The 25,266-nt window shown below is 40.6% G+C and overlaps 1 protein-coding gene across 1 annotated transcript in view; it reads right to left on the bottom strand.

Moving 5' to 3' along the window:
* DNAJC7 (DnaJ heat shock protein family (Hsp40) member C7) overlaps positions 1–24,220 on the bottom strand; it is a 34,562-nt gene extending 10,342 nt beyond the window's left edge. The window contains exons 1-7 of the mRNA XM_044672091.1: positions 23,910–24,220; positions 8,997–9,085; positions 8,077–8,201; positions 7,818–7,931; positions 6,865–6,939; positions 2,323–2,441; positions 1,536–1,689 (exon numbers count right to left, since the gene is read on the bottom strand). Of these exons, the coding sequence (XP_044528026.1) occupies positions 1,536–1,689; positions 2,323–2,441; positions 6,865–6,939; positions 7,818–7,931; positions 8,077–8,201; positions 8,997–9,085; positions 23,910–24,220 (987 nt within the window). The remainder of the gene's footprint in view (positions 1–1,535; positions 1,690–2,322; positions 2,442–6,864; positions 6,940–7,817; positions 7,932–8,076; positions 8,202–8,996; positions 9,086–23,909) is intronic.
* Between the last annotated feature and the right edge of the window lie 1,046 nt (positions 24,221–25,266).

Below are 25,266 nucleotides of genomic sequence, written 5' to 3'. Positions count from 1 at the left end.
TGAAATGGACTCTCCCCCCTTCCATCTCTGTTGAATCCTTTCCTTACTTCATCCCAACTCACATGAGACTTCCTGCAGGAAATATCCCACCAATCTCCAGATGAAAGAGATAACAAATTAGCTTAGCACTTTTCTGGCACCTTCTATCACCTTTAACATTTTTTTTTTCTTTTAACTTTCACTTTCCATCTTAGAGACAATACTGTGTATTGGTTCCAAGGCATAAGAGTGGTAAGAGCCAGGCAATGGGGGTGAAGTGACCTGCCCGGGGTCACCTACCTAGGAAGTGTCTAAGGCCAGATTTGAACCTAAGACCTCCAGACTCTAGGCCTGGCTCTCAATCCACTGAGCTACCTAGCTGCCCCCAGTTATTACAATTTGATTAAAAGTTAGATGACAAGATTCTTAAAGTCAAGAGCTATAATTTTTTATTTACATTTAATTCATATCTAGTGCCTAGCACAGCACCTTAAATATAATGGGTGATTAATAAGTTTTTGTTGAACTAAAAAAAAAAAATACAGTTCCAAGTCCAACAACTGTGGGGTTCCCTCCCTCTTTTTTAATCCTCCAATCATTTCTCCTCTTTAAATTATCACATTTTTTACTAGAATTCCTGCATGAGTTTGGGAGGTAGGGAAAAAAAAGGTACAAATCCATATTCATCTAACTACTTGTCCTGCATTGCAGAAGAGAAGGCTAAAAAAATGAAGCGTTGGGGCTAATTGTGGATTTCAATTCTCCATTATGTTCCCTCCTCCCTCAACTCCATCAAGTAGATGTATTAGGTTAAAGGTTTCTTTTTCCATGTTTTAGGGACCCAGATAGCATTCAGGTCCTAGCAAATTTCTAATTGTTTTTGTTGTTTGGTCATTTTCTAGTCATGTCCAATTCTTTACGGCCCCATTTGGATTTTTTTTCCTTTTTTTTATTTTTACCTTCTGCCTTAGAATCAATACCATGTATTGGTTTCAAGATAGAAGAGTGGTAAGGGCTAGGTAATGGGGGTTAAGTGACTTGCCCAGGGTCACACAGCTGGGCAGTGTCTGAGGCCATATTTGAACCTAGGACTTCCCACCTTTAGGCCTGGCTATCAATCCACTGAATTTACCCAGCTTATTCCCCACCTCCCTCAGGGGGTTTTCTTGGCAAAGATACTGGAGTGGTTTGCCATTTCTTTCTCCAGTTCATTTTACAGATGAGGAAATTGAGGCAAAAGGTGCTAAAAGTGACTTTCCCAGGGTCACTGAGCTAATAAGTGTCTGAAGCCAGATTTGAACCCAGGAAGAGTTTTCCTGCCTCCAGGCTGAGCACTCTATTGGGCCACCTAGCTGCCCAACTGTTTCTAGGCGAGCCAAAAAATGCCTGAACTATTGTAACCAAAAGACTATATCCCTCAACAGAGTAAGGTAAAGGGCCAATATATTCCCCTGAAGTTCTACACTGTCCCCTTAATCCAAGGGCCTCCCACTCTGACTAGCTTGGTTATCAGAGAAGCTACCTTTCCCACTTTAAACTAAGTGCCTAGGACTTACTCTGCAGGCAAGACAAGCCTTCTCATGGTCTGGGGCCATCCTGAGGGCCTGTACAAAAAACTGAACTGCTTTCTCGATACAGTCTTCATAATAAAGGCACAAGCCTCGCACGTACAGTGCATCTGCATTGGTGGAATCCATCCGTAAAATGTCACTGTAATGGCCAAAAAGGGGCAAATTCAGATTTGGTTTAATGTGACTACTTCTGCTACAGATTTCAGCTAGAACCTCCATTAAAGCTGGACTTGACTCATCTACAGCCAACTTTTTCAAGGAACTCACACTCAGTACTGAAAATGCTCAAGAGAGGATAGGCAGCAGCTCCAGTAGGATTCCCAAGAACTATCATCACTAAAAAACTCCAAACTTCCTCCCCACAGTCTACAATCGTGCCAGCATAACTTAACTTCTTAACTCACTTTAATCAGTGCACTGAAGTAAAGACTATATTACATATGTGTTTTATTAGTCTCACTGCCCCTATAGCCTCTCCTCTCTGTCTGTTCTCGTTCTCTCTCTCTCTCTCTCTCTCTCTCTCTCTCTCTCTCTCTCTCTCTCTCTCTCTCACCTTCCCACCCACGCAGGCACACACATACCTCTATCTATGCTCAAATACTGACTTGACAAATATTTCCCTTAAGTGACAATAAGCCCCAAATCAGACGTGATTAGTCTGTCCCCAGCCAGCCAGAACCATATTATCAGTATGCACTTCCAGGGAGCCAAGTGTTTAAAACCAACCCATGGGTCACCTTATTCCAGGGTAAAATCCTGCTTGATATTATACCTGGCTACAGATTGTGCTTCTGGATATCGACCCAACAATGCTAAACACTCTGCTTTGAGGATTTTGAATCGATGACAAGCAGGGGCAAATTCCAGGGCCCTGTCCATGCAAAAAACAACCTGTAAAGAGGAAGAAGGAAGATGAAGTCTTCAGCTCAGGCTTCTGAGACAATTCTACTTCAGCATCTTCCCAGATATTGGATTAGTTGGTTAAAAGCCAAAAGGTAGAAGAAACCACCAAAATGGGTTTCTTTAGCCTATTTATCAGAGAGCAAATAATTAAATTCTATGCACAGAAATGCAATATGGGTGGGATACATCTCTTACCTCAGGTGCCAGGGTTAACTTGCTTCTTTCTTTACAATTCTAAAAGGATCCCACCCCAAGGAGATACTTTCAATTCTACTTCACAGACACACTCACAATTCAGGACTCCTAATCACCAATCAAATCACTCTCAGCTCATTTTGACATGGATTTAAACAAGCTGTATGAGATCACATTTCCAAAATGCAACTACTTATAATAGGATGAAACTTCATATAACAAATTAGCCTATAACACCAATTGATCAACAAGCATTTATTAAAAACATTTTTTTAAACCTTTACCTTCTGTCTTAGAATCAATTCTGTGTATTGGTTCTAAGGCAAATGAGGAGGTAAAGGCTAGGCAATAGGTTAAGTGACTTACTTGCCCAGTGTCAAGAGCTAGGAAATGCCTGAGGCCAGATTGGAACCCAGACCCTCCCATCTCTAGGCTTGGCTCTCTATTCACTGAACCACCTAGCTGCCCCTACAAGCAGCATTTATAAGTACCTATTTTGTGCCCAGCACTGTGCTAAGCTCTGATTATACAAAGACAAAAGCCAAGTAGTCTTTGCCCTCAAGGAACTAGTAATCACTAAGAAAAACAACATATACACAGTTAGGTAACACAAAATAATGTGGGGGAGTGAGAGTCACATAGAAGGTACTCAGTTAGCTAGTTTGGCTGAGTGCTTTCCAATCTGTGCAAAGTAACAGAGATGGGAGATGGAATGTCACAAACAGGAAACAACAAGGGAGTCAGTTTGTCTGACCCACAGGGGATAGGAAAAGGAATGATAATGTGAAATAAGCCTGGAAAAGTGAGCTAAAGTCAGATTGTAAAGGGCTCTAAATGGCCAATAGAGAAGTTTGTATTTGATTTGTGAGACAAGAGGGATCCAATGGAGCCTTCTAAAAAAAGTAGTAACATTTAATAACTATATATCTCTCTGACAATGGTGTGAGGGCCAGATTAAATAAGGGAGAGACTGAAGCAGGGAGACCAATTAGAATGCTGCTGCACTAGTCCAGGTGAGGTGTGATGAGAGCCAAGTGAGTAGAGGAGGGAGACAGAAGGAAGATGTGGAGGTAATTGACAACTTGATTAATACAAGATGAGGAAGAGTGAAGAACATCTTAGGGTATCAGGCAGTTGGTGATGCAAGCCTGGAGTTCAGGATAAAAACTAGGGCTGGATAAGATGGCTGCCAGTCTTATTTCCCAATATCATCATTAGAAGGGAGTATATATATATATATATATTTGAAGTTTTTTTTCCCTAGAAATCTGTTATAAACATTCCCTTCTACTTTTATTTTTTGGCAGGTCATGGTCACAATCCTAATCTGTTGCAAGGCATTTAGCTCTAGAATGCAGGCATTTAAAGAAATTTGCTTGGAAAATAGTTTTCTTCCCAAGGATAATTTTGACACTGACAAAATTTAGAGAAAAATTCTGATTCTCTGTAAGTATCTAGTTATAGGGACCACAGAGAGAGAGAGTATAGAGCTTAAGTTTTAGGGCCTGGAAACTTCATTCTTCCCTGTTCAGAAAAAGTTGATAACTAAAAACAAGGCCTTGCTCAACAAGGTCAACCAATAAGTAACAAATATCACATTTTAAGAAGTCTTAAATCATCATCCTAAGGGCAAGCTTCTATTTCAGATTTTTGGCCATACAAAGAGTCATGATGTCACATCTTTCTCCTCAAATGGGAAAAGAATATAGCAACAAAGGAAAAAAAGTTGCTCAATTTTCAATCAACAGCCATGCTAATTATAATTAATACCTTCAAGAGAAGTCAGGAGGACCCCAAGGTAAGAAACAATTCCGCTAACAGTGGTGGCTGGGGAGTATCAGTCAGAAGCTTTGCATTTCTCTTCCCACCCCCCATGACCAGAGACAGCTGCAGGCAAAGAAGATCTTTGTTTCTTTCAAGGTCATCTGTTCCCCCTGCCAGGATCATAATTCCTCATTTGTGACATCACCATGAGATACAGTGGGGAGGGCTGGGATGTCACAAACAGGGGATTCTGGCTCCAGGGTGGGCAAGAACAAGCAGACACCCAAGCAAGCCCCCTTCAGAGACAAAGCTCTTGTATCTGCTCTGCTGGAGAATGGGGAAAATCTCAGAAAGCACTGATAAGAGGTTGAATCCAAATAACTGATGAGTCATACCAAAGAGAGAGAGAGTAGCTCTTTAAATCAACAAGCAGAGAAGAGGTTCTAGTGAACTGATGCTTAAGTCCTGCATACAGTAACCAGATGTTTTTGCTCCAAAGACATGCTCTTGGTATTAAATGATAGTCAGGACCAACACCAGTAGCTAGATTCTATGTATGAGCATGGTACAAACTCCAACATGGCTTTTTAGGTTTGAGGGAAACAAGAGGAAATGGTTATTTTTCTGAGATAAACACTTGGTAACATTCTCTCATTCAACTTGAAAACATTTTATACCCTCTTAATAATAATTAATTCAAACCCAGTCCCTCTTCTTAGATTGAATGGCAACAGGACTGTCATTACTGCCATATCCTCTGGTTTGTTTCACTACGAGAACCAACACATGGTGGGCTCCATAAATGGACAGAAACATGCTTCTGTGAATAAGGCCTAAGAACCAAATAAATTATCATAGGCCATACATCTAAGATAAGAAGTTCCTCCCAACTTCTGGATAGCAACTTTTACTTACAAAATGAGGATTATCTAAAGCACATTTTTTTTAATCCTAGTCTGATTTCCCCTATACCAGTGACAGGAACTTTTTAGGGCCTCTGTGCCATGCCCCACTCCAACCCCAACTGCATGCAGGCTCATGACTGCAGATGTTATATTAGGATACCAGTATGTACAATTAGAGGAATACATCATCCTTCCCTTCCTGGAGGTGAACAGGGTTCCCAGTGCAATTTCTACACAGTGTATGAGTCATATTAAAAGGGAAAAGGTCAGTGACCCAACCCTTACCAAAGCACTTATACTGGAAAGGGTCTTGATTAACCCATCCATCCTGAATGAGCATCATCCCCCAATGCTGGGCCTGGGGATATTCAAAGTGAAAGGCTAGAGCTAGAATGGAGTGGATGCAAATTTCCTGGAAGCCTCAGGCATTTGGTAGGCATGGAGACCACCAGCTAGGGGCCACCAGGGATTTTCTTCACTTTGGGGGTATTTCTTCCAAACCCAACAGTCCTGAGGAACCAGCTTTAGCTGCAGCTTCCACCAAATGAATTAAGGAATTATCTGCCCAGGTAGCTGAGTGTACATAGTTCAAAACCCAGGAAAGACAGCTACCTATTTCTGTGGGGATAAAGGGTTTTAATTCGAGAGATGTGAGTCCATGTATTCTGCCCTTCCAGTTTTACAGCACTGGGGGTGGATAGGATGGCTGGATGGGGACCTTCCCGTCAAGGGTTATATGGTTAGATCCCTCCATTTGGGCTGGGTGTGTGATTTCACCTCCAACCTCCTTTGAAGGATTAGGGAAGATCTGATTAGTATATTCTCTTAGGGCTTGGTGAAAGGGGCTCATCCATTATTTTAATTAGGGTCAGTGCAATCAGGAGGGCCTGGATCCAATCAATTTTTTGCTTACAAAAGCAGGATGGTTACCAGTACTATTCACCCAGTAAGGGTCCACAAAGACTAAAAGGATTTTGTACCTTTTTCAGAGTGATAGGTGGTTAGAATCCATCATCAATCTTGGCTGGAGGGGGGCATAGGGTGTGGCCACCACAGCTGCTCAGCTCAAGAAGGGAGGAGGGGAGAAGCCTCCAAGACCCAGCTAAGCTCAAGCCCCGCCCCCCAGCAACAATAGAGAGAGGCTAGAATGCCCCATCCCCTACATTTGGGGAAGGGGCCAGCCTCCCAGCAGGCCAAACCAGGGGCCTACTATGCTCGATGCCCACGGAGAGGCCTCTGCATGCCACAGGTTGGACACCACAGCCCTATACCCATAGGACATCTTGCCCTATCAGTAGCTGAGTACATTCAGGTAATATAAAACTCCTTTAATGAGTAAACTAAACAAAATATAATTAAGATTTTAATTAAGAAGGTAAACATACTAAAAAGAATAGCCTGCTTTTACCCAAAGTCATATAAAAAATGATTTCTGAATTGTCTACATCACTATTCCTTTCAACCAGCATGAATAATAGGGAACTAGTTGGATACCTCCTGGAGAGAAAGGGCAAGATTAGATCTTATATTGTATTTTTATATTTTACCTTACGAAAATCTCGTTTCTCAAAATCCATTTCAGCTATTTTCTCATATTCTAGGACAGCATTGGCATTCTTGAACTACAATGAAACCCGAAAAGGATTAAGTTTTCATGATGACATACAATTAAACAACTGCAAAACAAGAACAAAATAAATCCCTTCCTCCCCAAGCTAATCACTATAATCTTTCTGCAACTTATGATACCCTTTGAAGCTTCATGATCATGAAGGTACAACAGAGGGTCTTTAACAGGACAACCAGGGGCCAAACTCCACCCTCTGTTTCAAACTATGTCAGTCACTAGTTTGATATACAGCATCAGACTATGCTTTTACATAGTCTGAGTGAAAGTTTCCAGATCCTCTCAAATTAAATACAGTCTAAACAGATAGGGAACAACTTTCAGTCATCACCAATCTGAACTGGATTTTAAGTTGTAGCTTAAAATACAACTTAAATAAAATATCATCTCCACCTTCTTGAAACTCCATAGCAATCTTCTTACCTCAGTTTTGTTTGTTTTTAGTTTTTATTAAAGTCCTTGCCTTCTTTCTTAGAATCAATCTTAAGTATTGGTTCTAAGGCAGAAGAGTGGCAAGGGCTAGGCAATGGGGGTTAAGTGAAAGGGTCACACAGCTAGGAAGTGTTTGAGGATAGATTTGAACCTAGGACTTCCTATCTTTACGCCTGGCTCTCTATTCGCTAAGACACCCAGCAGCCCCTTGTCTCAGTTTTTCACAAAACAAAAATATCCTTTTGTTCTCATTGACTATTGAACCTCTAGACCACTATAATATTGGACCTTAGCTAGAAGCCAACTCCCTCATGTTACAAATGAGGAAACTGAGGTCCAGAAAACTGAACTGATTTGCCTAAGATCACATGGTCAGAGCCAGGAATAGACCCAGTCTAAGATTCCTTCAATTTGCCACTATTCTATCTCTTCTGACCATACCTCTTGTTGTGCCTGAGTATTTCTGTGATCCAGTTCTAGAGCCTTTTGGAAGCAGCGACAGGCAGCCATAGCATTCCCCAAAGAAAGGTGACATTTGCCTTCTCGTAGATGACCCTAGAGAAAGAAGAGAGGTAATTGGGAAGAGAGAAAGGGGCAGAATATAGAGCAGGCAGACAAATTAAAAAAGACAACAGAAGACAAAGGCAAAATGTACTCAACCCAAGCAACCCAGCCTTCCCCAAATGGTCCCATCACATACCCGGACAAAAGAGTCATCCAGCCTCACTGACTGCTGGGCATCTCCCAGTGCTTCCCGGAACCTCCCCAGCATCATCAATGTGGCAGCTCGGTTACCGTAATAGCTAGCATTTTTAGGGCACATGTCTAAGGGGGGGGTGGGATATAAAACAAAGTATAGCATGGGTCATTGTTTCTGAAGCTTAGGAGGCTCCCCCACTCAGTACTGTTTTTTGCATCCTGTCAAACCAAAAAATGGAAGTTGACAGAATCTCTTTAAAGATCACATTCTTGACCATCCATGTCAATGGCCAGAAGTCATGACACAAATAGTCCAAAAAAGAAGGTAGGTAATTAAAAAATCTTGATACATGACATGAGTACCTGAACTGGAGAGTGGCGGGGGAGGTCGGGGAGAAACTGCTTAATTATTGCTTAAGTGAATATTAAAATGAATTTATATTCAATGTGTACACACCAAATGGTTCTGAGGGAAGGAGCCTCAGCAACATGCTTAATAAGAAAGAAGTGCCAATATGAGATTGAAAATTTGCTGGTAATAAGCCTACACATGGATAACTGGGAGCCGACAATATTAAAAATAAATACTTTCTAAGGCTAGAAATAAACTGGCATTTTTCAGAAATGCATTTAGGAAGACTGCTCTCCATCACTATCCCCACCCAGTAACACAGGCTTGTGAAGTTGTCAGTCATTTGCCAAGATCAAGAAACCAGATGCCTGGTTATTAATTTCTTCTGGACTCTCAACTGCAAGGATCTCACAAAATAACATGATCAATGCACAAAGCAAATGACACAGCTACATTACTGAGATACTTTCAATAATATCTTGGTTAATTTTAATAATAATTTTAAATTCAATTAAAAAAATTTTTTTTTCATTTTGGGATATATAGATACCAAGTATAGTCTTTCTCACCTATGGCTTTTGTATAATAGTTATATGCTTCATTGTAATCTTTCTTGGCATAGTATGCATTTCCTTGTTCCTTGAAAGATTCTGCTTCCCTGAAATGGAAAAGGAGAGAAGAGAGAAAAAGATAGAGAATAAGAATCATACCAAGTGACTGATCTTTGTAATTTAGAAAGGATGTAATAATATAGGGCCTCAGGGATAGCTAGGTAGCATAGTGGTTAGAGTGCAAGGCCTTGAGTCTAGAGGACCTGGGTTCAAAATTTGACCACAGATAATTCTTAACTGTGTGACTCTGGGCATGTCACTTAACCCCAATTGCCTAGCCCTTGCCTCTCTTCTGTCTTAGAACTGATACTAAGACAGAAGGTAAGGGTTTAAAAAACAATAATAATATAGTCCCTGCAGCACACAAAATGGAAAATTGGTACCAATTGAAGGAACTTCTACTGAGATACTCTAATATACCTGGGCATTATTTTTTTGTCATTTAACTACATTCAAGCTAATTTAAGTAATCCTTCACTCTCTCATGCTGGAACTTCAGTCATTCTCCCTTGGGTGAGACAAATTTAGAAATTCCTCTATAGCAAGAGAATGTTGGAATTTTGCCTGTCTGTAACCAATGAGTCACAACTGTAATCCCTTTAAGATGCTTTTAAAAATCAATTAGTTGATTCCTAAATTCAAAGTTAGGCCTACTGATTTTGCAGTATGAAAAGGAAAGAAATGTTTGTGTACTTGGTATTTAGTAAATTCTTTTAATTTCACTCTTTGATTGGAAAGTCAGCAGTAAAAAAAAACTATTAGGGAATTTCCTCTTGATCAAATACAGTATAAAATTAGGTTATGTATCAGTAAAAGTACAAATGGAGCTGAGGAAACAATAAACACTTATTAAACATCTACTCTGTGTGTGGCATCTACTCTGGGCAAAGGGGAAGGCAGGATTATGTACAAAGCTAAAACAGTCTGGTCCTTTAAGTTAGTTTAATTGGTTAATTAAGCACACAAAAGCTTCATCAGAAACATCCCTTCTTCATACTAAACTATTCCCATAATTCCTTCAAAGGACCCTGAGCTACTGGAATAGCTTAATCCCACAGGGTACTAGTCTATCTCCCCCATCCTGTGGGCTTATTTTGGTGTTAACTATCTTGTTTCTAATTACAATAGAATATGAAGAGAATAATTTCAGTGGAGTGATGAAGTTGGAAACCAAGTATAAGAGAATGAGGTGGGTGGGAGGTGGAGGGAGAGGGCTATGTGTTCAGGTGTTCTGCATAGCTTATGTGACAGTTTATAATTTTCTATACAAACTAGAGTACATACATATTTGCGTATGTTAAGCAGAAACACTAAGTTGTACAAAAGATTAAAGTCAAAAAAGAGAAATTGGAGCTATAAGGTTTTTGGGGGAAGAGGGGAAATTAGAGGCATCAACTGGCAAGTCATCACCCTCTACCCATTTTTACTCTGGTAGCAAGGACCCTAACATGAAAAAAGTGATAGAAAAGGGAAGCCTGAATTCAGGCCCATGTCTAAATCTTCGTACAGTAGGTGATATTGTATCCAACATCACAATATGCAAATGAACGAGGGTCCCAACTAGGAGCAGACACTTGAAGGAATTGAGGGAATTAATTACAGCAAGTGGTTAATTGAAGGAATTGAGTGAACCACACTGACTCTTCTTATGACTCAATTCAGGAGCTCTGTTCCCTTTCTATTCAATTATGAGTCTGGTTCAAATTCTGTGAGAAAAGTTCAATTGTGGGAACTGGAGAAAAGTGTATTGCACTGTTTGAACCCAGCTCTATGTGGCTGTGAAACTGGATTACCTGTACCTGCTGTTTAAAGACCCTTAACGAAGGGCCAGAAAAGCAGTCAGAACCTAAGATTAATGCAAGGAGTTTTCTCCTAATTGTATATCTCCAACAATCCAGAAGTCTTATTTGAAAGTTGGCTCCATATTGATCAATCACTTATTGTTTCCAAGTTCCTTTGATTGTTTACAAATACCTAGGGAGGAGGAGACTCTGAATTCAAGGATCACTTATATACTCTTCCTCTGCCAATTTGGAAAGTTCCTAATCTTTCATCCAATTAGAAATCAGATTACCTAGTGCTACAAATTTCTTTTTAATTACTTGGCCTGATTGGACTGTTTCTAATGTATTAGAAACAGTCTATTACCCCTTGTTTGCCTCAGTTTCCTCATTTGTCAAATAGGGTAGAGGAAGGAAATGGCAACTCAGGTATCTTGGTCAAGGAAACCCCAAATGGGGTTTTGAAGAGTCAGACATGACTGAACAATACAGTCCAAATGCCATTATGTCTAATAAAAGGCAGAACACAGATTACTACTATGGGTGAGGTAGTGTGGAGAGTCAGGTGAGAAGGAATCGACTCTAGAACACAAAACTGTGTATCAAACTGAGACAAATGACAACAATTAAAGTTCCAAACCCAGACACTTCCACCCATTATCTCATTTGATCTTCATAACAATCCTGTGAGGTTGTACTCATTTTACAAAGAAAGAACTCAGAACAGTTCATCAATTTGTCCAAGGCTTCAGACTGGCTAAACCAGATACCGTTTCCATAAAAACAGAACTTGGATAAATAAGGCAAAAGACTCAAATCTAAACCTGATGGTGTCCCCATGAGAAGTAAGCAGAGCCTATGTTGGGAATGCTCTATACTAATCTGGTCCTTCCTCTTTAAAATGTAAGATCTAGTGAACTGGTCTTACCTCCCCCGGGGAAATGCATGTCATTTTAGTAAATGGTGAGTAGATTCCATTCTAGAACAAAGCGAGTAATGTGGAGTCAGCCCACAGCAGAAAGAACAAGAGGAATTCTGTTGTGACAAGTTAACATGTTTTTAACCCCACTCTCAACAGTTGGACCATAATTAGCTATTCCCACACATTTGCCTCATCAAAAAGAATTGTTTTCACTGAAACCTTGTTGATTAACAGCTGCCCATACAACAGGCACTTGGTACTTTTATACCAAGTGCTTATTTTTTTGGCCTCCATGTTGTTCCCCAAATAGTCTGACTTTTATTTTTAATTTTCCCACCAAATGTACATTCATCTTTAACTTGACCCAGCATCACAAGAAAAGAATACATCTTTTGAACCCAGCATGGCAGCAGTAACAAGATCTGTACAATGCTAGCTGGGAACTACCCAAAGGCCAGATCCATTCAAGTCATGACTTAAGAGACCAGGAAAGTATTTCTTTTTTTAATTCTAAATTTAGTGGAAACCAAAAACTAAAGAAAAGTTCCATATACTAAGTAGAACAGAAATAGAGTTCTGTGAAAATGTTCTATTACAGGCTTGATTAAAAAAGAAAAAAGGTAAAAACTCAACATGTTACTCTCAAAGCTATCCTCATCTGTGTTCCTTCTGTACTTCCTTTGGTTCTCTTCTGTGCATTAAAAAAAAAAAGTTTCAATGACCTTTTTTGGTCAACTCTATTGCTATATACTTTCTCTACACCTTGAATTACCCTCTCCCACCAAATAAAAATGAAAAACATAATTCTTACAAGTAAGCACAATCGAGCAACATGAATTCATACAACTGCTACGTGTCTGAAAACATGTGCCTAATTCTGTGCAATGAGTCAATCACCATTTGTCAGGAGATAGGCAGCACCCTTTCTCAACAGACCTTTAGAGTTGATATTGATAAGTCTTTTCAAGTCTTTAAAGGTTGTTTTTTCTTTACAATGTTAACTGTATAAACTGTTCTCTTGGTTTTATTTGCTTCACTTGACATCAATTCATATAAATCTCCCAGGTTTCTCTAAAAACATGTCTTTCAACATTTCTTATGATGTAATAATATTGATTTTATTTGTTTATCATCATTTTTTCAGCCATTCCCCAATCAACAAACACTCTCTTTGTTTCCCATTCTTTGTTACAACAAAAAAGTGCTCCTATAAATATTTTCCTTCTTCTTTGATTTCTTTGGGGCCTAATAATGATATCCCTGGGTTAAAGAGTCTTCATGGTTTAGAGTATGTGGTCAGAGTTCAAAACTGATGTTCAAAATGATCAGACCAATTCAAAGTGGCTTTAATTTTTGCAACCATTCTATTTTTAAAGTTTTATTAATGTCTTCTGTTTTTATATCATTTTCAGATATACTCCTCCCTTCATCCAGTGAACCTTTCAACAAAGAAAAACAGTTAAATAAAATTGATCGCACTTGACTATATATGGTCACACACATATTATGTGAACTTGACTTTATGTTCACACTTTGACTATACATGGAACAATGTTCTACAGTTTGCCATATTTCCAATCTAAAAGATTTCATATCTCTTATTTCCTCTGATTATCATAGTAGTTCACTTTTATCTAGGCACTAAGGTTTATTTACAATGTACTTGCCCCACAACAACCCTATGAAGAAAGGTGGTATAAGTATTTTATACATTTTACAGATGAAGAAACTGAAGCTCAGAAAGGTAACTTGCCCACATCAGAGAGCTTATTTCAAATGCTGGATGGATGTGACAGCAAATTTGGCACAATATTTCTGGGAGGTATTTGGTAACCTTATACCATTTGAAAGAAGAGATAACTGAGGAACAGGGATTTCCTCAAAGTTACATAGCTAGATAGCAACAGAGCCAGGTCTGCTGATTTCCAGTTCTGTGTTCTTTTCACTGGATCCTAAATCTTTTTTTTTTAAACCCTTACCTTCTGTCTTGATTCTAAGGCAGAAGAGTAGTAGTAGGCAATGGGTATTGTGACTTGCCCAGGGTCACAGAGCCAGGAGTGTCGGCGGCCACATTTGAACCCAGGACTATGGGCTTGGCTCTCAATCTACTGAACCACCTACTTATCCCCTGCATCCTATATCTTAAATCTTCCCAGAGGCAGCTAGGTTAACACAGTGGACAGAGCACCCAGATCTGGAGTTGGGCTGATCTGGGTCCAAATAGGGCCTCAGATATTTCCTAGCTATGTGACCCTGGGCAAGTCTATTCCCAATTGCCTAGCCCTTGCCACTCTTCAGGACAGAAGGTAAGGGATTAAAAAAAAAAATCCTACCCAACTATATAAAATTACTTCTGTTAGAAAATGAAACAAGGTTATAGTGCTTACTCTAGGATTAACAATAGAGAAACTGAGCTTCAAGCTTAAATTATCAAAATACACTGAGAATAAATCTACCTCCAGCTCCCAATCTAATATCCAACAGTGAATAATTTAATTCAGAGCTTCTATCCTGTTTGTGACTAAGACGATCAGTTTGCACTGGGAGACATTGGTAGGCACCATTAGAGAGGTTCTTCTGGGGCCTTGACACCTCTTAGCCAATGAAGAGCAAAAGATCATACCCCACAATTTAGACTACATAAAATAACAAAAAAACAAAAAGTTTTTGCATTAAATATCCTTATGATTACCAAACTATAGAGCTTTGACACAAATGTATAATCTCAGGAGCTATTCCCTAATGATAAATCAAAAGACATGAACAAATTTTTTAAATGACTGTAGATGACTACATGAAAATATTTTCCAAAACACCAACTATAAATGAAAATTAAAACAACTCTGAGGTTTCACCTCATACCACGAACACTGGCAAAAACACCAAGATGGGAATAGTCAATGCTGGTTGGGCTGAATGTGAAGAAAAGCACACCAATGGATGAATTCTTGTTGGTGGGAATTCTGAAGAGGTCTAACAGTTCTGGATTTCAATTTGGAATTATTTTTTTTTTAAAAGTAACTCACTCGCTTATGCCTTTTGACCTACTAGCATTTCTACTACAAGAATTAAAAGACAGAAACAAAGGACTAATATGCATGAAAATATTTATAGACCCATGCTGTGAAAATAAAAATTGGAAACAAAATAGAAGCTGTGGGATGGATGAAAAACTGATATTCATCTCTTATGATACAATGAAGAAAATGCAATGTCAACATAGATGAGGAATTCAAAGAAATATGGGGAAGACTTGTATGAACCGATAAGAGTGAAATAAGCAGAACCAAGAGAAAAAGTAAAACAATGACAACAATGTAAATGAATATAACTAAAAGCTGAACTCAGCAATGGAAAAATCAGTGGTTGGAGAAGATAATGAAGCATAGTTCCTCTTTCATGGCAGAGGAACAGGAATCTCTGGGTGGAATGTCATAAACACTGTCTGGTGTGATCTCTGGATTAAATGTTTTTGCTTAACTCTTTTTCTTTGTCATGAGGAAAGATTCAATCTGGAGGGGGTAAGATGGAAAATGCCTATGATGTAAAGACAAAGGCATCAATATAACATGTTTTTGATTTGGGTTTTTTGTTTTTAAAAGAAACCATACCTCACCCCAGGCGGTTTTATTTCACTGGATCATGGGGTTCAGAACTGGAAGGGGCCTCTGAAATTATCTAGTCCAATTCCATCATTTTACTGAAGAAGCTGAGACCTAGAGGTTAAATGATTTGTCCCAAGTTCTTTCAAATACCATTGATGCAGTTACTATATGCATAGATATTATATATAAATTATCTATGCAGTAAGGAAGGTCAACTTGCTAGAAAAACACTTTTATTTAATGTGGTGAAAATATGGGGTTTTCTAATTTACTTTGCTAAGTTTCCTTTCCCATATTAATAATTATTCACCTATTGCTAACACTTATACAAAGGCTGCCAAAGTTATCATTTAGTATCACTAAGTCTTAAGCAGGGTTCAGCATCTATAATAGGAGCATGTTTTGATAGATACTTTGTGACTGCCACAACTTATCTCATGTTTGATTTGTGGCAGCTATAAGAACACATGTTCCCAAACACACGCAGGTTTGTCGTTTAGGATTTTTATTACATGTACTTTCTTTGTGAATGTGAACAAATACTGTTACTCTTAGAAAATATACACAAACCAAAACTATGAAACCATGCAGCCATACAACACACCTTACATTAGATTTTACAAATTATTAGTTTTCTCTCTAACAACTTTGGCTGCTGAAATTCCTCTCCCTAAAATCAAAGCCTGATTGATGTGCCAAATCTCAAGGGAAGCTGCAGTCCTCTAAACCAAAGGCTTTCATATTCTTTCCCTAACAGTGGTTGGTCATCTAGAGTGAGGTTACTAGAGACACAAAAGCTTAGCTAGATTCAAGTTAGGATAAGCAGGTTTCTATTGATTGATTGTTTCCCCCTGCATATTTATATAGTTACATCCTACTGTTTTTTATTTATGTTCCTTTCTTCCTGTCTCTATCTATGGGGACTTTATAAATAATGCTTACTGGTAAGCTGAAATAAAGGAATCTTTTACCAAATCTTGGTTCCTAAGGTCTGTATAACCACTTTTTACATTTTTTCACATTCCTTTGAGAAGAGGCTCTGAACGGAGATATGGGAGTATGCATTCCAATCCAATGCACCACTATCCTGGCTTAGCCAATCACTGCCACAGGATCCTGGAAAACCAGGAAATTGAGGGGATATTACTAAATGCTAGTTAGAAATGGGGCTTATTATGCATTGAAAAGGGAAATTGGAGAAATGTCCTTTGTACTACTATATCCTAAGAAATAGTCAATTATAAAAATAGCCCATCTACACACACCTAAAGACAGAGACAACCATACTTAGAAGTAGCTAGAAAGCCAGAACCTTGGTGATCTGGCCATTAGCAGCTGTCTGGAAAGAATATCTGCACTAGAATACACATTTGGTAGGCAAGGGTAGGCTTACCAAAGAATCACATTTTGAGAGCAATTGCTACTGAACTGTGGGAAAAGTAGTCAGGAAAGTCTTAACTTCTTGTCTCTTCCCCCAAACTCCTAAACTAAGTCAGCATCGAATGCTGAAATCCAAAATAGGATTTATATTCATAAGCTAATTTGTTTCACAAAATACATGTTTCACATTACACGCTCTACAAAATATTTTTAAATACCTCCAAATTTAAAAATTTCAAAAAATCCATAGATCAACTATTCTTATCTATTACCATTTAAAGAAGTATCTGGCTATTTCAATCAGTTATCATTAATGCAGGAGTCTTTATTTGGTAGGATTCTTGACACTGCTGGGGAGTCTCTCTGAAATGATACTGAACACAACAGTTACATTCATATTTTACAATGTTTTTTCCCCACAATAACTCTGTGAGGTTATTACAAGAAAGAATAATAAATCTTCCTTTTCCTAATTATATCCTATTTATCCTAGATATAGCTGGTTTATATATATTTGCTTGTGGTCTCCCCTATCAGACTGCGCTCCTTGAGAGCAGGGGCTGTCTTCTTCCTGATCTTTTATCCCAAACAATCAGCTCAAAGCCTGGCAAATTGTGGGCACTTAATGTTTACCTTCATAATCTCCATTTTGGAGATGAGAAACTGAGGCTCAGAGAGCCCAAGTTCACACAGCTAATAAATAAAAGAATCAGAATCCAAAGTCATCATCATTCTACTTTTTGTGCTCTTCCAATTTAAGATTTTACTCTACTCTGGTATACCCTAAAAATAACCAGACAATTTCAGGGGTTTTTTGGAACCATGATATGCTGACTTTTTCTTTGGGATATTTAGAAGAAAGACAATACTCCTCTTTATTCCAAAACATTAGTTTTAATATATTAGGAAGTTCATTTCTTCTGATATAATTGGTAATTGTTACAATTAGAATAAATGTGGAGGCCTGATTGAGGTCATTTTATACTTTATCACTGATATATCTTCCTTGCTGCTACTTGAGAGGCAAAGAAAAAAATGCTTGCCTGAAAAAAATTTATCCCTAAGTGTACTTTAGGAAGAGCATGGGGTTTTGAGTCTTTTTGGTTTTTGCTGTTTAATTTTCAGGGAATATTAGAATCATAGCAAGGGCAGAAGGTAGGTGGTTCAGGTGGCCTGTAGGAGGTGCTGGGTTCAAATCCAACCTCATACACTTCCTATCTGGTGACCTTGGGCAAGGTTTTTTTTTTAATTGTAGCAAGAAAGTGAATAAAATGCATCTTTACTCAACCAGTTTAAAAAACAAACAAACAAACAAAAAACCCTTTACTTTCAGTCTCAGAATTGATACTAAGTATCTATTCCAAGGCAGAAGAATGGTAAGGGCTAGGCAATGAGAATTAACTGACTTGCCCATGGTCACACAGTTGGGAAGTGTCTGAGGCCACATTGGAAATCAGGACTTCCCACTCTAGGACCAGCTCTCTATCCACTGGGCTACCTAAATGCCCTATCAGTGTCTTTTAATAGGGATAGTATCAAATAAAGGAGAGGCAATAATGAAAGACAGGTGTTTTGTTGTAGTAGTTCAGTTGTATCCAAGTCTTCTGTGACCCCATGGTCACATAGCTATCCTTTGGGGAGGGTTTTGGCACAGATACTGGAACAGTTTGCAATTTTCTTCTCCAGTGCATCTAGTGAGTAGATCCTTTGGTCAAGTAATCAGAAGTTAAGTGACTTGCCCAGGTTCACACAGCTAGGATGTGTCTTGAGGTCATATTTAAATTCAGATCTTCCTAATTCCAGACCTAGCCATCTATCCACTGAGCCACTTGGCTGCTTCCTAAAAAAAGGGGAATGGGGATAGATCAGGCTTCACTCAGCTTCTCAGGATCGTTACATTTCACTGTTGTTGAGTTGTTTCAGTCATGTCTGACTCTTCATGACCCTATTTGGGTTGTTTTTTGTTTTGTTTTGTTTCATTTTTGGGCAAAGATAATGGCTTCCCATTTTCTTCTCCAGCTTGTTTGGGAAATGAGGAACTGAGGCAAATGGGGAAGTGCTCTGGATCACACATCTAATAAGGCCAGATCTGAACTCATGAAGATGTATTCCTGATTCCAAGGCCAGTGTCAATGTGTCACCTAGCTGCTAACAGGGATGTTTTAAACACTCCTAATTCTTATAAACAGCTCTTTCAAGGAACTGCATCATTTTATAACCTTAAATGTTCCTTTTTTTCAGTTATATTTACTGTTACTTCTACTACTGATCAACAAAAATCTTCAAAATTTATGAGATCTTAAAATATCAAAGTAAAAATTCCTATTCCATGACCTTCCATATTCTTCTGTCCCTAAAGGCTTTATGGAGAGGTTGTTCCATGTTCCACTACCTCTATTCCTCACAAGAGGGTAGAGTTCAGACTAGAAATCCAGATTCTACACTAAGGCAATATCATGGATTTACATTTTACCATTAAGTCACACAACTTCTTGGTCTTCCATAAATCTAGGAGTCAAATCAGGGAACCCGGAGGTGCTAAGAGTCACTGGAGATTCTAAATGACTTGGGTCCTTGAGGATTTCTGAATATATACATATATAATGATACAAAAATTCCAGGCTGGACAGGAGTTTGGGGAGATGAGGAAAGGGAAGGGGAGGGAAAGGAAAACTATCCTAGTGCTTTGAGACCAGTCACAATAAGAAATGGTATTTATATTTGGAAGAAGTGGTCATTGAGCAACCTCTAACTAAAATTAATCAAGTGATTGTCGTTTTTCTCAGGCAGTAGTCTAGTAGGGCTCATAAGAAAAAGGAACTGGTGTTGCAACAAGAGAAGCTACAGACAGATCACCCTGGGCAGCAGCACTCTCTACTGTTTGAGGCAAGGAGAAGCAACCAGAGCAAGTTGCTGGAAACAGCTACAGCTCAGCTGATTCAATAAAAAGCAAACTGGCTTCTTCCCCCAGTTTCTGAAGAACCCTGTGCTTCTGTGTATGTAGACAGGTGTACTTCAACTATGAGCGTTCTAAACCTTTTTAATTAGAAGAGAACATCCTGAAAAGGTGAGGAAGGCCACAGATTCAGAACAGAGTACAATGGTCCTGCATGGCATTCATGGGAAGACATCTTTTGATGAATTCCACAAATCTTTCTAGCGCCAACCTGAAGGCAAAAACCCACTGCTTCTGAGTGATTTTCCTAAAAACAAAAACAAAAAACAAAAAACAAACAAAAAAAAACCACTGGCTTTCCAAATAGGCCAGAGGCATTAACTGGTATTCCAAAAAAACACATCCTGCCTCACTCTCACCCAGAATCCAATATAAGTTTATCGCTTTCTGAGAAAGAGGAAGACATGAAAGACAGAAACAGTAAAGACTGAACCTGTCAGAACTGATGACTGCCAGAGCTGGCACATGGACCCAAGACTTCAAGTTAGTCTTCTCTGTCTCTCACTTTATCCTCACATATTTAACCCTATGTTCTTTCTGAGGGTCAGGAGGGCCAGTTATCTCCTTTGACAGTTAAGACTGAAACTGTCAGTTACAGAAGTAATACATCCAGATGGAAATAATCAACTCCCAGAACTTTTAGAATCAGATCACCAAAACCAAATATCCCATATCAATTCATTACTCCTTGCAAGCCAGCTAGACATCTCACTATATAGAGTTGTGAGCTAAGAGAAAATTTTTTTGACCTTGTTAGGGTAGAAAAGATATCATCCAGAAAATGACAAGGCCAGTGGAAAAACTACATAGGTCTATAGTCTCTGAACCTGCCTCTTTTTGTTTAGACTCTTATAATTTAAAAGAATACCTGGAATGACCTCTAAGTAACTTCCACATCATTCAGCACTGGAGAGGGGGGCCAAACATTAGAAGGACAAAGGAGAAATATGCTCTCAGGGATACCCTGCACCAAGCAACAGGGACACTGGGCAGCTGACCATTATTCTCCAATCCAAAGTCCAGGAACAGGAAAACTAGCTGGCTCTCCAAGTGCCCAGTACTCAGATCTACTTTTAAAAAAACGGTCCCTTCTATGAATAAACTGGTTTCTGATTGGCCAGAACACACAATGGGGTTGGGCTTTAAGCCAATCGGAGTGCTGGTGGTTGGGAATGGACCTGAGCAACTGCCAGTCAACTGGCCCAACATTCATCAAAAATTACTTGTTTATCCTATATATGGGTCTATTAACTGAGGTGGCGAGGGAGAGGGGGAAGACCTTCAGTTTGTGTTCTATTTTCATTCTAATCATTTTCAGCAATTCTGGAACTTGAAAGTAGGTATGTTTAGATAATTTGTTGCTATTCAGGATTTAGGACTCCTAGCTCTATCCCTCCCACAAACAACACTGATGTTCCCTTTTACTCTTATTCACTTATCTTTAATTCCAGTCTTACTATATAGATAGACAGGAGTCTGGGAACACTCTTTGTAAATAAATATTCTTGAGGGAGAGTTATACACAATGCACATATCCTTTAGGAAAGGGGCAGGAGAAACTTTTATTTATCCCACAGCAATAAATTGGACAACAGTGGTGTATGTATGTATACATATATGTATGCTCACACATGTGTTTGTGTGTATGTACCACATACAGGTAATACATGCAAATATGTATGTGTATACATATTTAGATATGTGTGTATACATATTAGAAACTGCTTCTGTTCAATTTTTTTTTTGCTGTGGGGTAAATGAAAGTGTCTTATGCCTGCTTTTGAGGAAGTTAAACAATTTATTTGTTCAAAGTAAGAGGAAGTCACCAGTATGGTGACTGGTTTAGTGAATCAAATCCAATTCTCACTGACTTAGGATCATAGACAGCATAATAGATTAGGATCTTTAAAGGCCCTATAGGTACAACCCCATCATTTTACAGTTAAGGAAGCTGTTTCAATGACCACTTGCTTTTCAGATATATGTAAACAAAAGTCTGTTGTCTAATAAGGATAAAGAACAATTCAAAGCCCAAACTTACCCTTATAATACCTTGGATCAATAAAGGTTGATCTGCTATATAGCCCTGGAGATACCAACAACAGCTATATGGCTTTAGCAGAGCACCCTCAGGGTACACTGGATGTCAATTCTCGCTGGTAGCCCACTCAAATAGTACTATCACTCAGACAGTACCTGGATTCTATAGGAAAATGTAAATCTGAGAACAAGAACCACCTGAATTTAAAGATATGCATCAGCTCTTTGATTCCTTTCCTAATAGGGATGAAGCTCTTCTAGGGTAAGAGGAACCAAGAATTTCTCTGCATAAAATCTTGGTCCATCCTGAAGTGGATGTTGGCCTTTTGGACTAATAAACTTTCATTTCAGCTTCTTCAGGGGAAAAAAGAACACTGCCAGAGGTATAGACCACAAAACAACTTCCCTTGGAGACACAGGGCCAAGAAAATGAAAACTATCAGAACTACCAATGCCTAGACACTAGAGAGCTCTAGAAAATTCTTACTTTTGCCCCCTGCTGGGACAGTGACAGTTCAGCAGGGGCAGGTGGCAAAGATGAAAAAGATAAATCTTTTCCTTGAGCCAAAGGAGTACCTGTCCCCAGTGTATACACAGAGCACATCCATGTACACAAACACAGTCTCACAAAACCAGCCCAAGGGATGTTTCATATTTTGTTTCCAGGTGAACTAATACTGGACCCAGAACTGAAAGGCCAAGAATCTGACTAACCATGTCACTGAAGAAAAGGGAATTTCTAAAGGCTGTCCCCAGTCACTGCATACATGAGATACAGGTGAGTTGAGAGAGGAGGCAACTCATATGATTACAAAGCCAACCTCCTAAAATGTGGAACTCTATTGCCAGTTCATTTTCAGCACTAAGTCTCCAAACACAAGCTCTCCTACTCTAACCTGGTTATACTTAATCAAGAAAGGTTGGGCTGTCCTCTATGGCTAGAAGGAAGGACTACTGCTTCCCACTTTGCAATTCCTTAGTTGAAGAAGGGCTTTAATTTGCTCTATCGCATCAGCAGTTTAGAACAACAATGTTTACATCAACACCAAAAAACTGAGGCCTAGTTTTATGGCTCCTTTTCTACTATGGTATCTGAGCCCAGAGGGAAGTACACTGCTTTGCAGATGCTTGTGTCTCCCACCACAACAAAATCTCAGGATATGAACTTTGGAAATGTCCTTTGATCTGAGTGAAAATTTAGGAAGGGGTAAATCTTAAAACTGGTCACATTGAGGGAATACTTATGGCTAGTGGCTGGATTCAGAGCTGGAGTCACCTGAGTCCCATAATCCTTTATCTCCACCACACAACCTAGAAGCATCCAAAATGGGGAGATCCCTAGGAGCCTTAGAAGGAGAAAGGCAGCTAAAATGAGCAGCCATAATATAATGTTTGAAGAATCTAGGCCTTTTCAGAAAAATCTCCTACTTGACTGCAGTGGTTTGGGCTAGTCCTTCTTGGCCACCTCAGGCCACACTGCAGCTGCCTGATCCTACAGGGATAACTGGGCCCCAAACAGGACGATCTCTAGGCTTCCTCCAGCAGGAATCTTCCCAGGACCCTTGTGGGGACAAGCGAGGGATTCTCCCCAACAATCAAAGTCCCCCCCCATAAAAAAAAAAAAAAAAAAAAAAATCATGGAGCTGAGGGGAGAGGGCCGGATGTAGATGGCATAATCTAATATCGATGAGCAAGGCTGGGATGGAAGGAAAGTGTAGGAAGCACAGGATCGCTAGAGGGTTAGGCAAGGGGACGGGCACTGGGTGTGGGGGGATGGGGTGTGGGTGGGGGTGGGGTGGGTGAGTCTGCTCCTCTAACAGAAGAAGCCAAAACCCAGAGGGACCCTCCCAAGGTCACACAGCAAAAGCAGCGGGGCCCTGCTGTGACTGTGGGTCCGAGCTCGGGCTCTAAGTCCCAGCTCCTCCTCTCCTTCCTAACACCTCGAGCCTGGACACAGACCTGAGGTGTGTCTAGTTGGGGGACAGCAGCGACGGTGCAGTCACGGCGCCTGCGATCATCATCCCCTGTCCGCCCCCTCAGCCCAGGGGGCTCCAGCCCTGCGTAGGTACAGGGCCCAGCCGAGCCTAGAGGTGGGGGGTGGGGGTGGGGGGAAACGGCGCCTCCTCCCCTCAGGAGCCGGGGCCACCCGCCGTCCCCTCCCCCGGGCCCACCGGCACCCCCATTTACCTCCTGGTCTCCTCATCTTCAGTCAGTTCTGGCTCGGGATCTGTCCCCGCCGCCGCCGCCATTACCACATCGCACTCCGCGGCCGCCGCCATCTTACCGCCAGAGCCAGGGAGCCGGGTGGGGGGCGGGCAGTAGAGAGCACTTCCGGGCTCCGGAGCAACGAGCGGCGCCGCCTCAGCTGCCCAGGCGAGCCCAGAGGGGCTCTCTCGGACTCGCCTGCCAGAGGGAGGACGCGCTGGCTGCCAGAGCGGCGCTGGTCCCCTCCTGGCTGCTGTGGCTAGAGTGCGGGCCCACAGGCGGCCCCGGCTCATCGGAGGAGCCAGCTTGGACTAGTGTGTGAGGGCGCGGAGTAAGGCTCCGTGCCTGTCGCCCGCGCGGCCGCGCGCTGGCCCTGGAAACCCAGCTTGTTCTCAGGGTTCCGGGGGGCCCGTCGCCATGGCTACGCCCTCGCGTCCTTCTCCCGTGGGACAGAAGACAAGGGGAACTGGAGCGGCCTGGGGAGTCCGACGGGCCGCCGGCGTGCTGGGAGAGGGAGGTCCTCGGAGCCCTGCCCAGCCAAGCTGGGGGAACGCGGCTCGCACCTTTCATCCCCACCCCGGGATCCCCAAACGCAGCGGTGGCCTCCCCCTCATGATGCTCGGACCTGTTTTATAGGCAACCTTCATGTGGGCAGCCCGAGAGTGCCACCTCAGCACTAACCTGAGGGTGCCACCTTTGGTTTATGGGGGACTTGTCAGGCTGACAGAGCCAGCACCAAGCCCTCACACCCTTGCCCCCCTATAAATTTCCATCCCAGCGACTGCTCCCACCCAACCTACACCAACCTGACATTGAATAGTCATCCGTGGTGTCAAGATTTAAGTGAACAAAAATGCTCCTCTCCTTGGCAAAGCTATGAAGCCATGTGCCCTACTTGTACTGACCATGGCCTCTAAACTCTTAAGTTACTTGAGGACAGACTATGAGCTTCTTGAGAGCAGGAATTGTTTTCCATTTCTGTAGATCCCTAGTACTTATCACAGGGCCTGAAACATAGTAGGCCTTTTAAAAAACCAGTAAGGAGTGTCCAACATCTAATTGAGTGAGTTCAGTTGTTCAGTGTTCAATGAACCACATTTATATGGCTGATAATACTTTGAAAAGATGAGTATTGTATATTAACTTTGGATAATTCCCTTATGTGACCTTGGCTAAATCACTGCTCCTTTCTGCATCTTAATTTCTTCTGTGGCAAAAGGACAAAGTTGACCTAAGTGATCTTTTCATCCAGTGTCTCTTCTAGCTCCCAAATCCAGGATCCTCATAGAATATGTGATTTAAATTTCAACTCACATTACCTCCTAGAAGAAGCCTATCT

The sequence above is a fragment of the Gracilinanus agilis genome, chromosome 4, assembly GCF_016433145.1.
Source record: "Gracilinanus agilis isolate LMUSP501 chromosome 4, AgileGrace, whole genome shotgun sequence".
Taxonomy (NCBI): Eukaryota; Metazoa; Chordata; class Mammalia; order Didelphimorphia; family Didelphidae; genus Gracilinanus; species Gracilinanus agilis.
The sequence above is the reverse complement of the archived record's forward strand: the minus strand, read 5'-3'. Positions and strand labels throughout refer to the sequence as shown.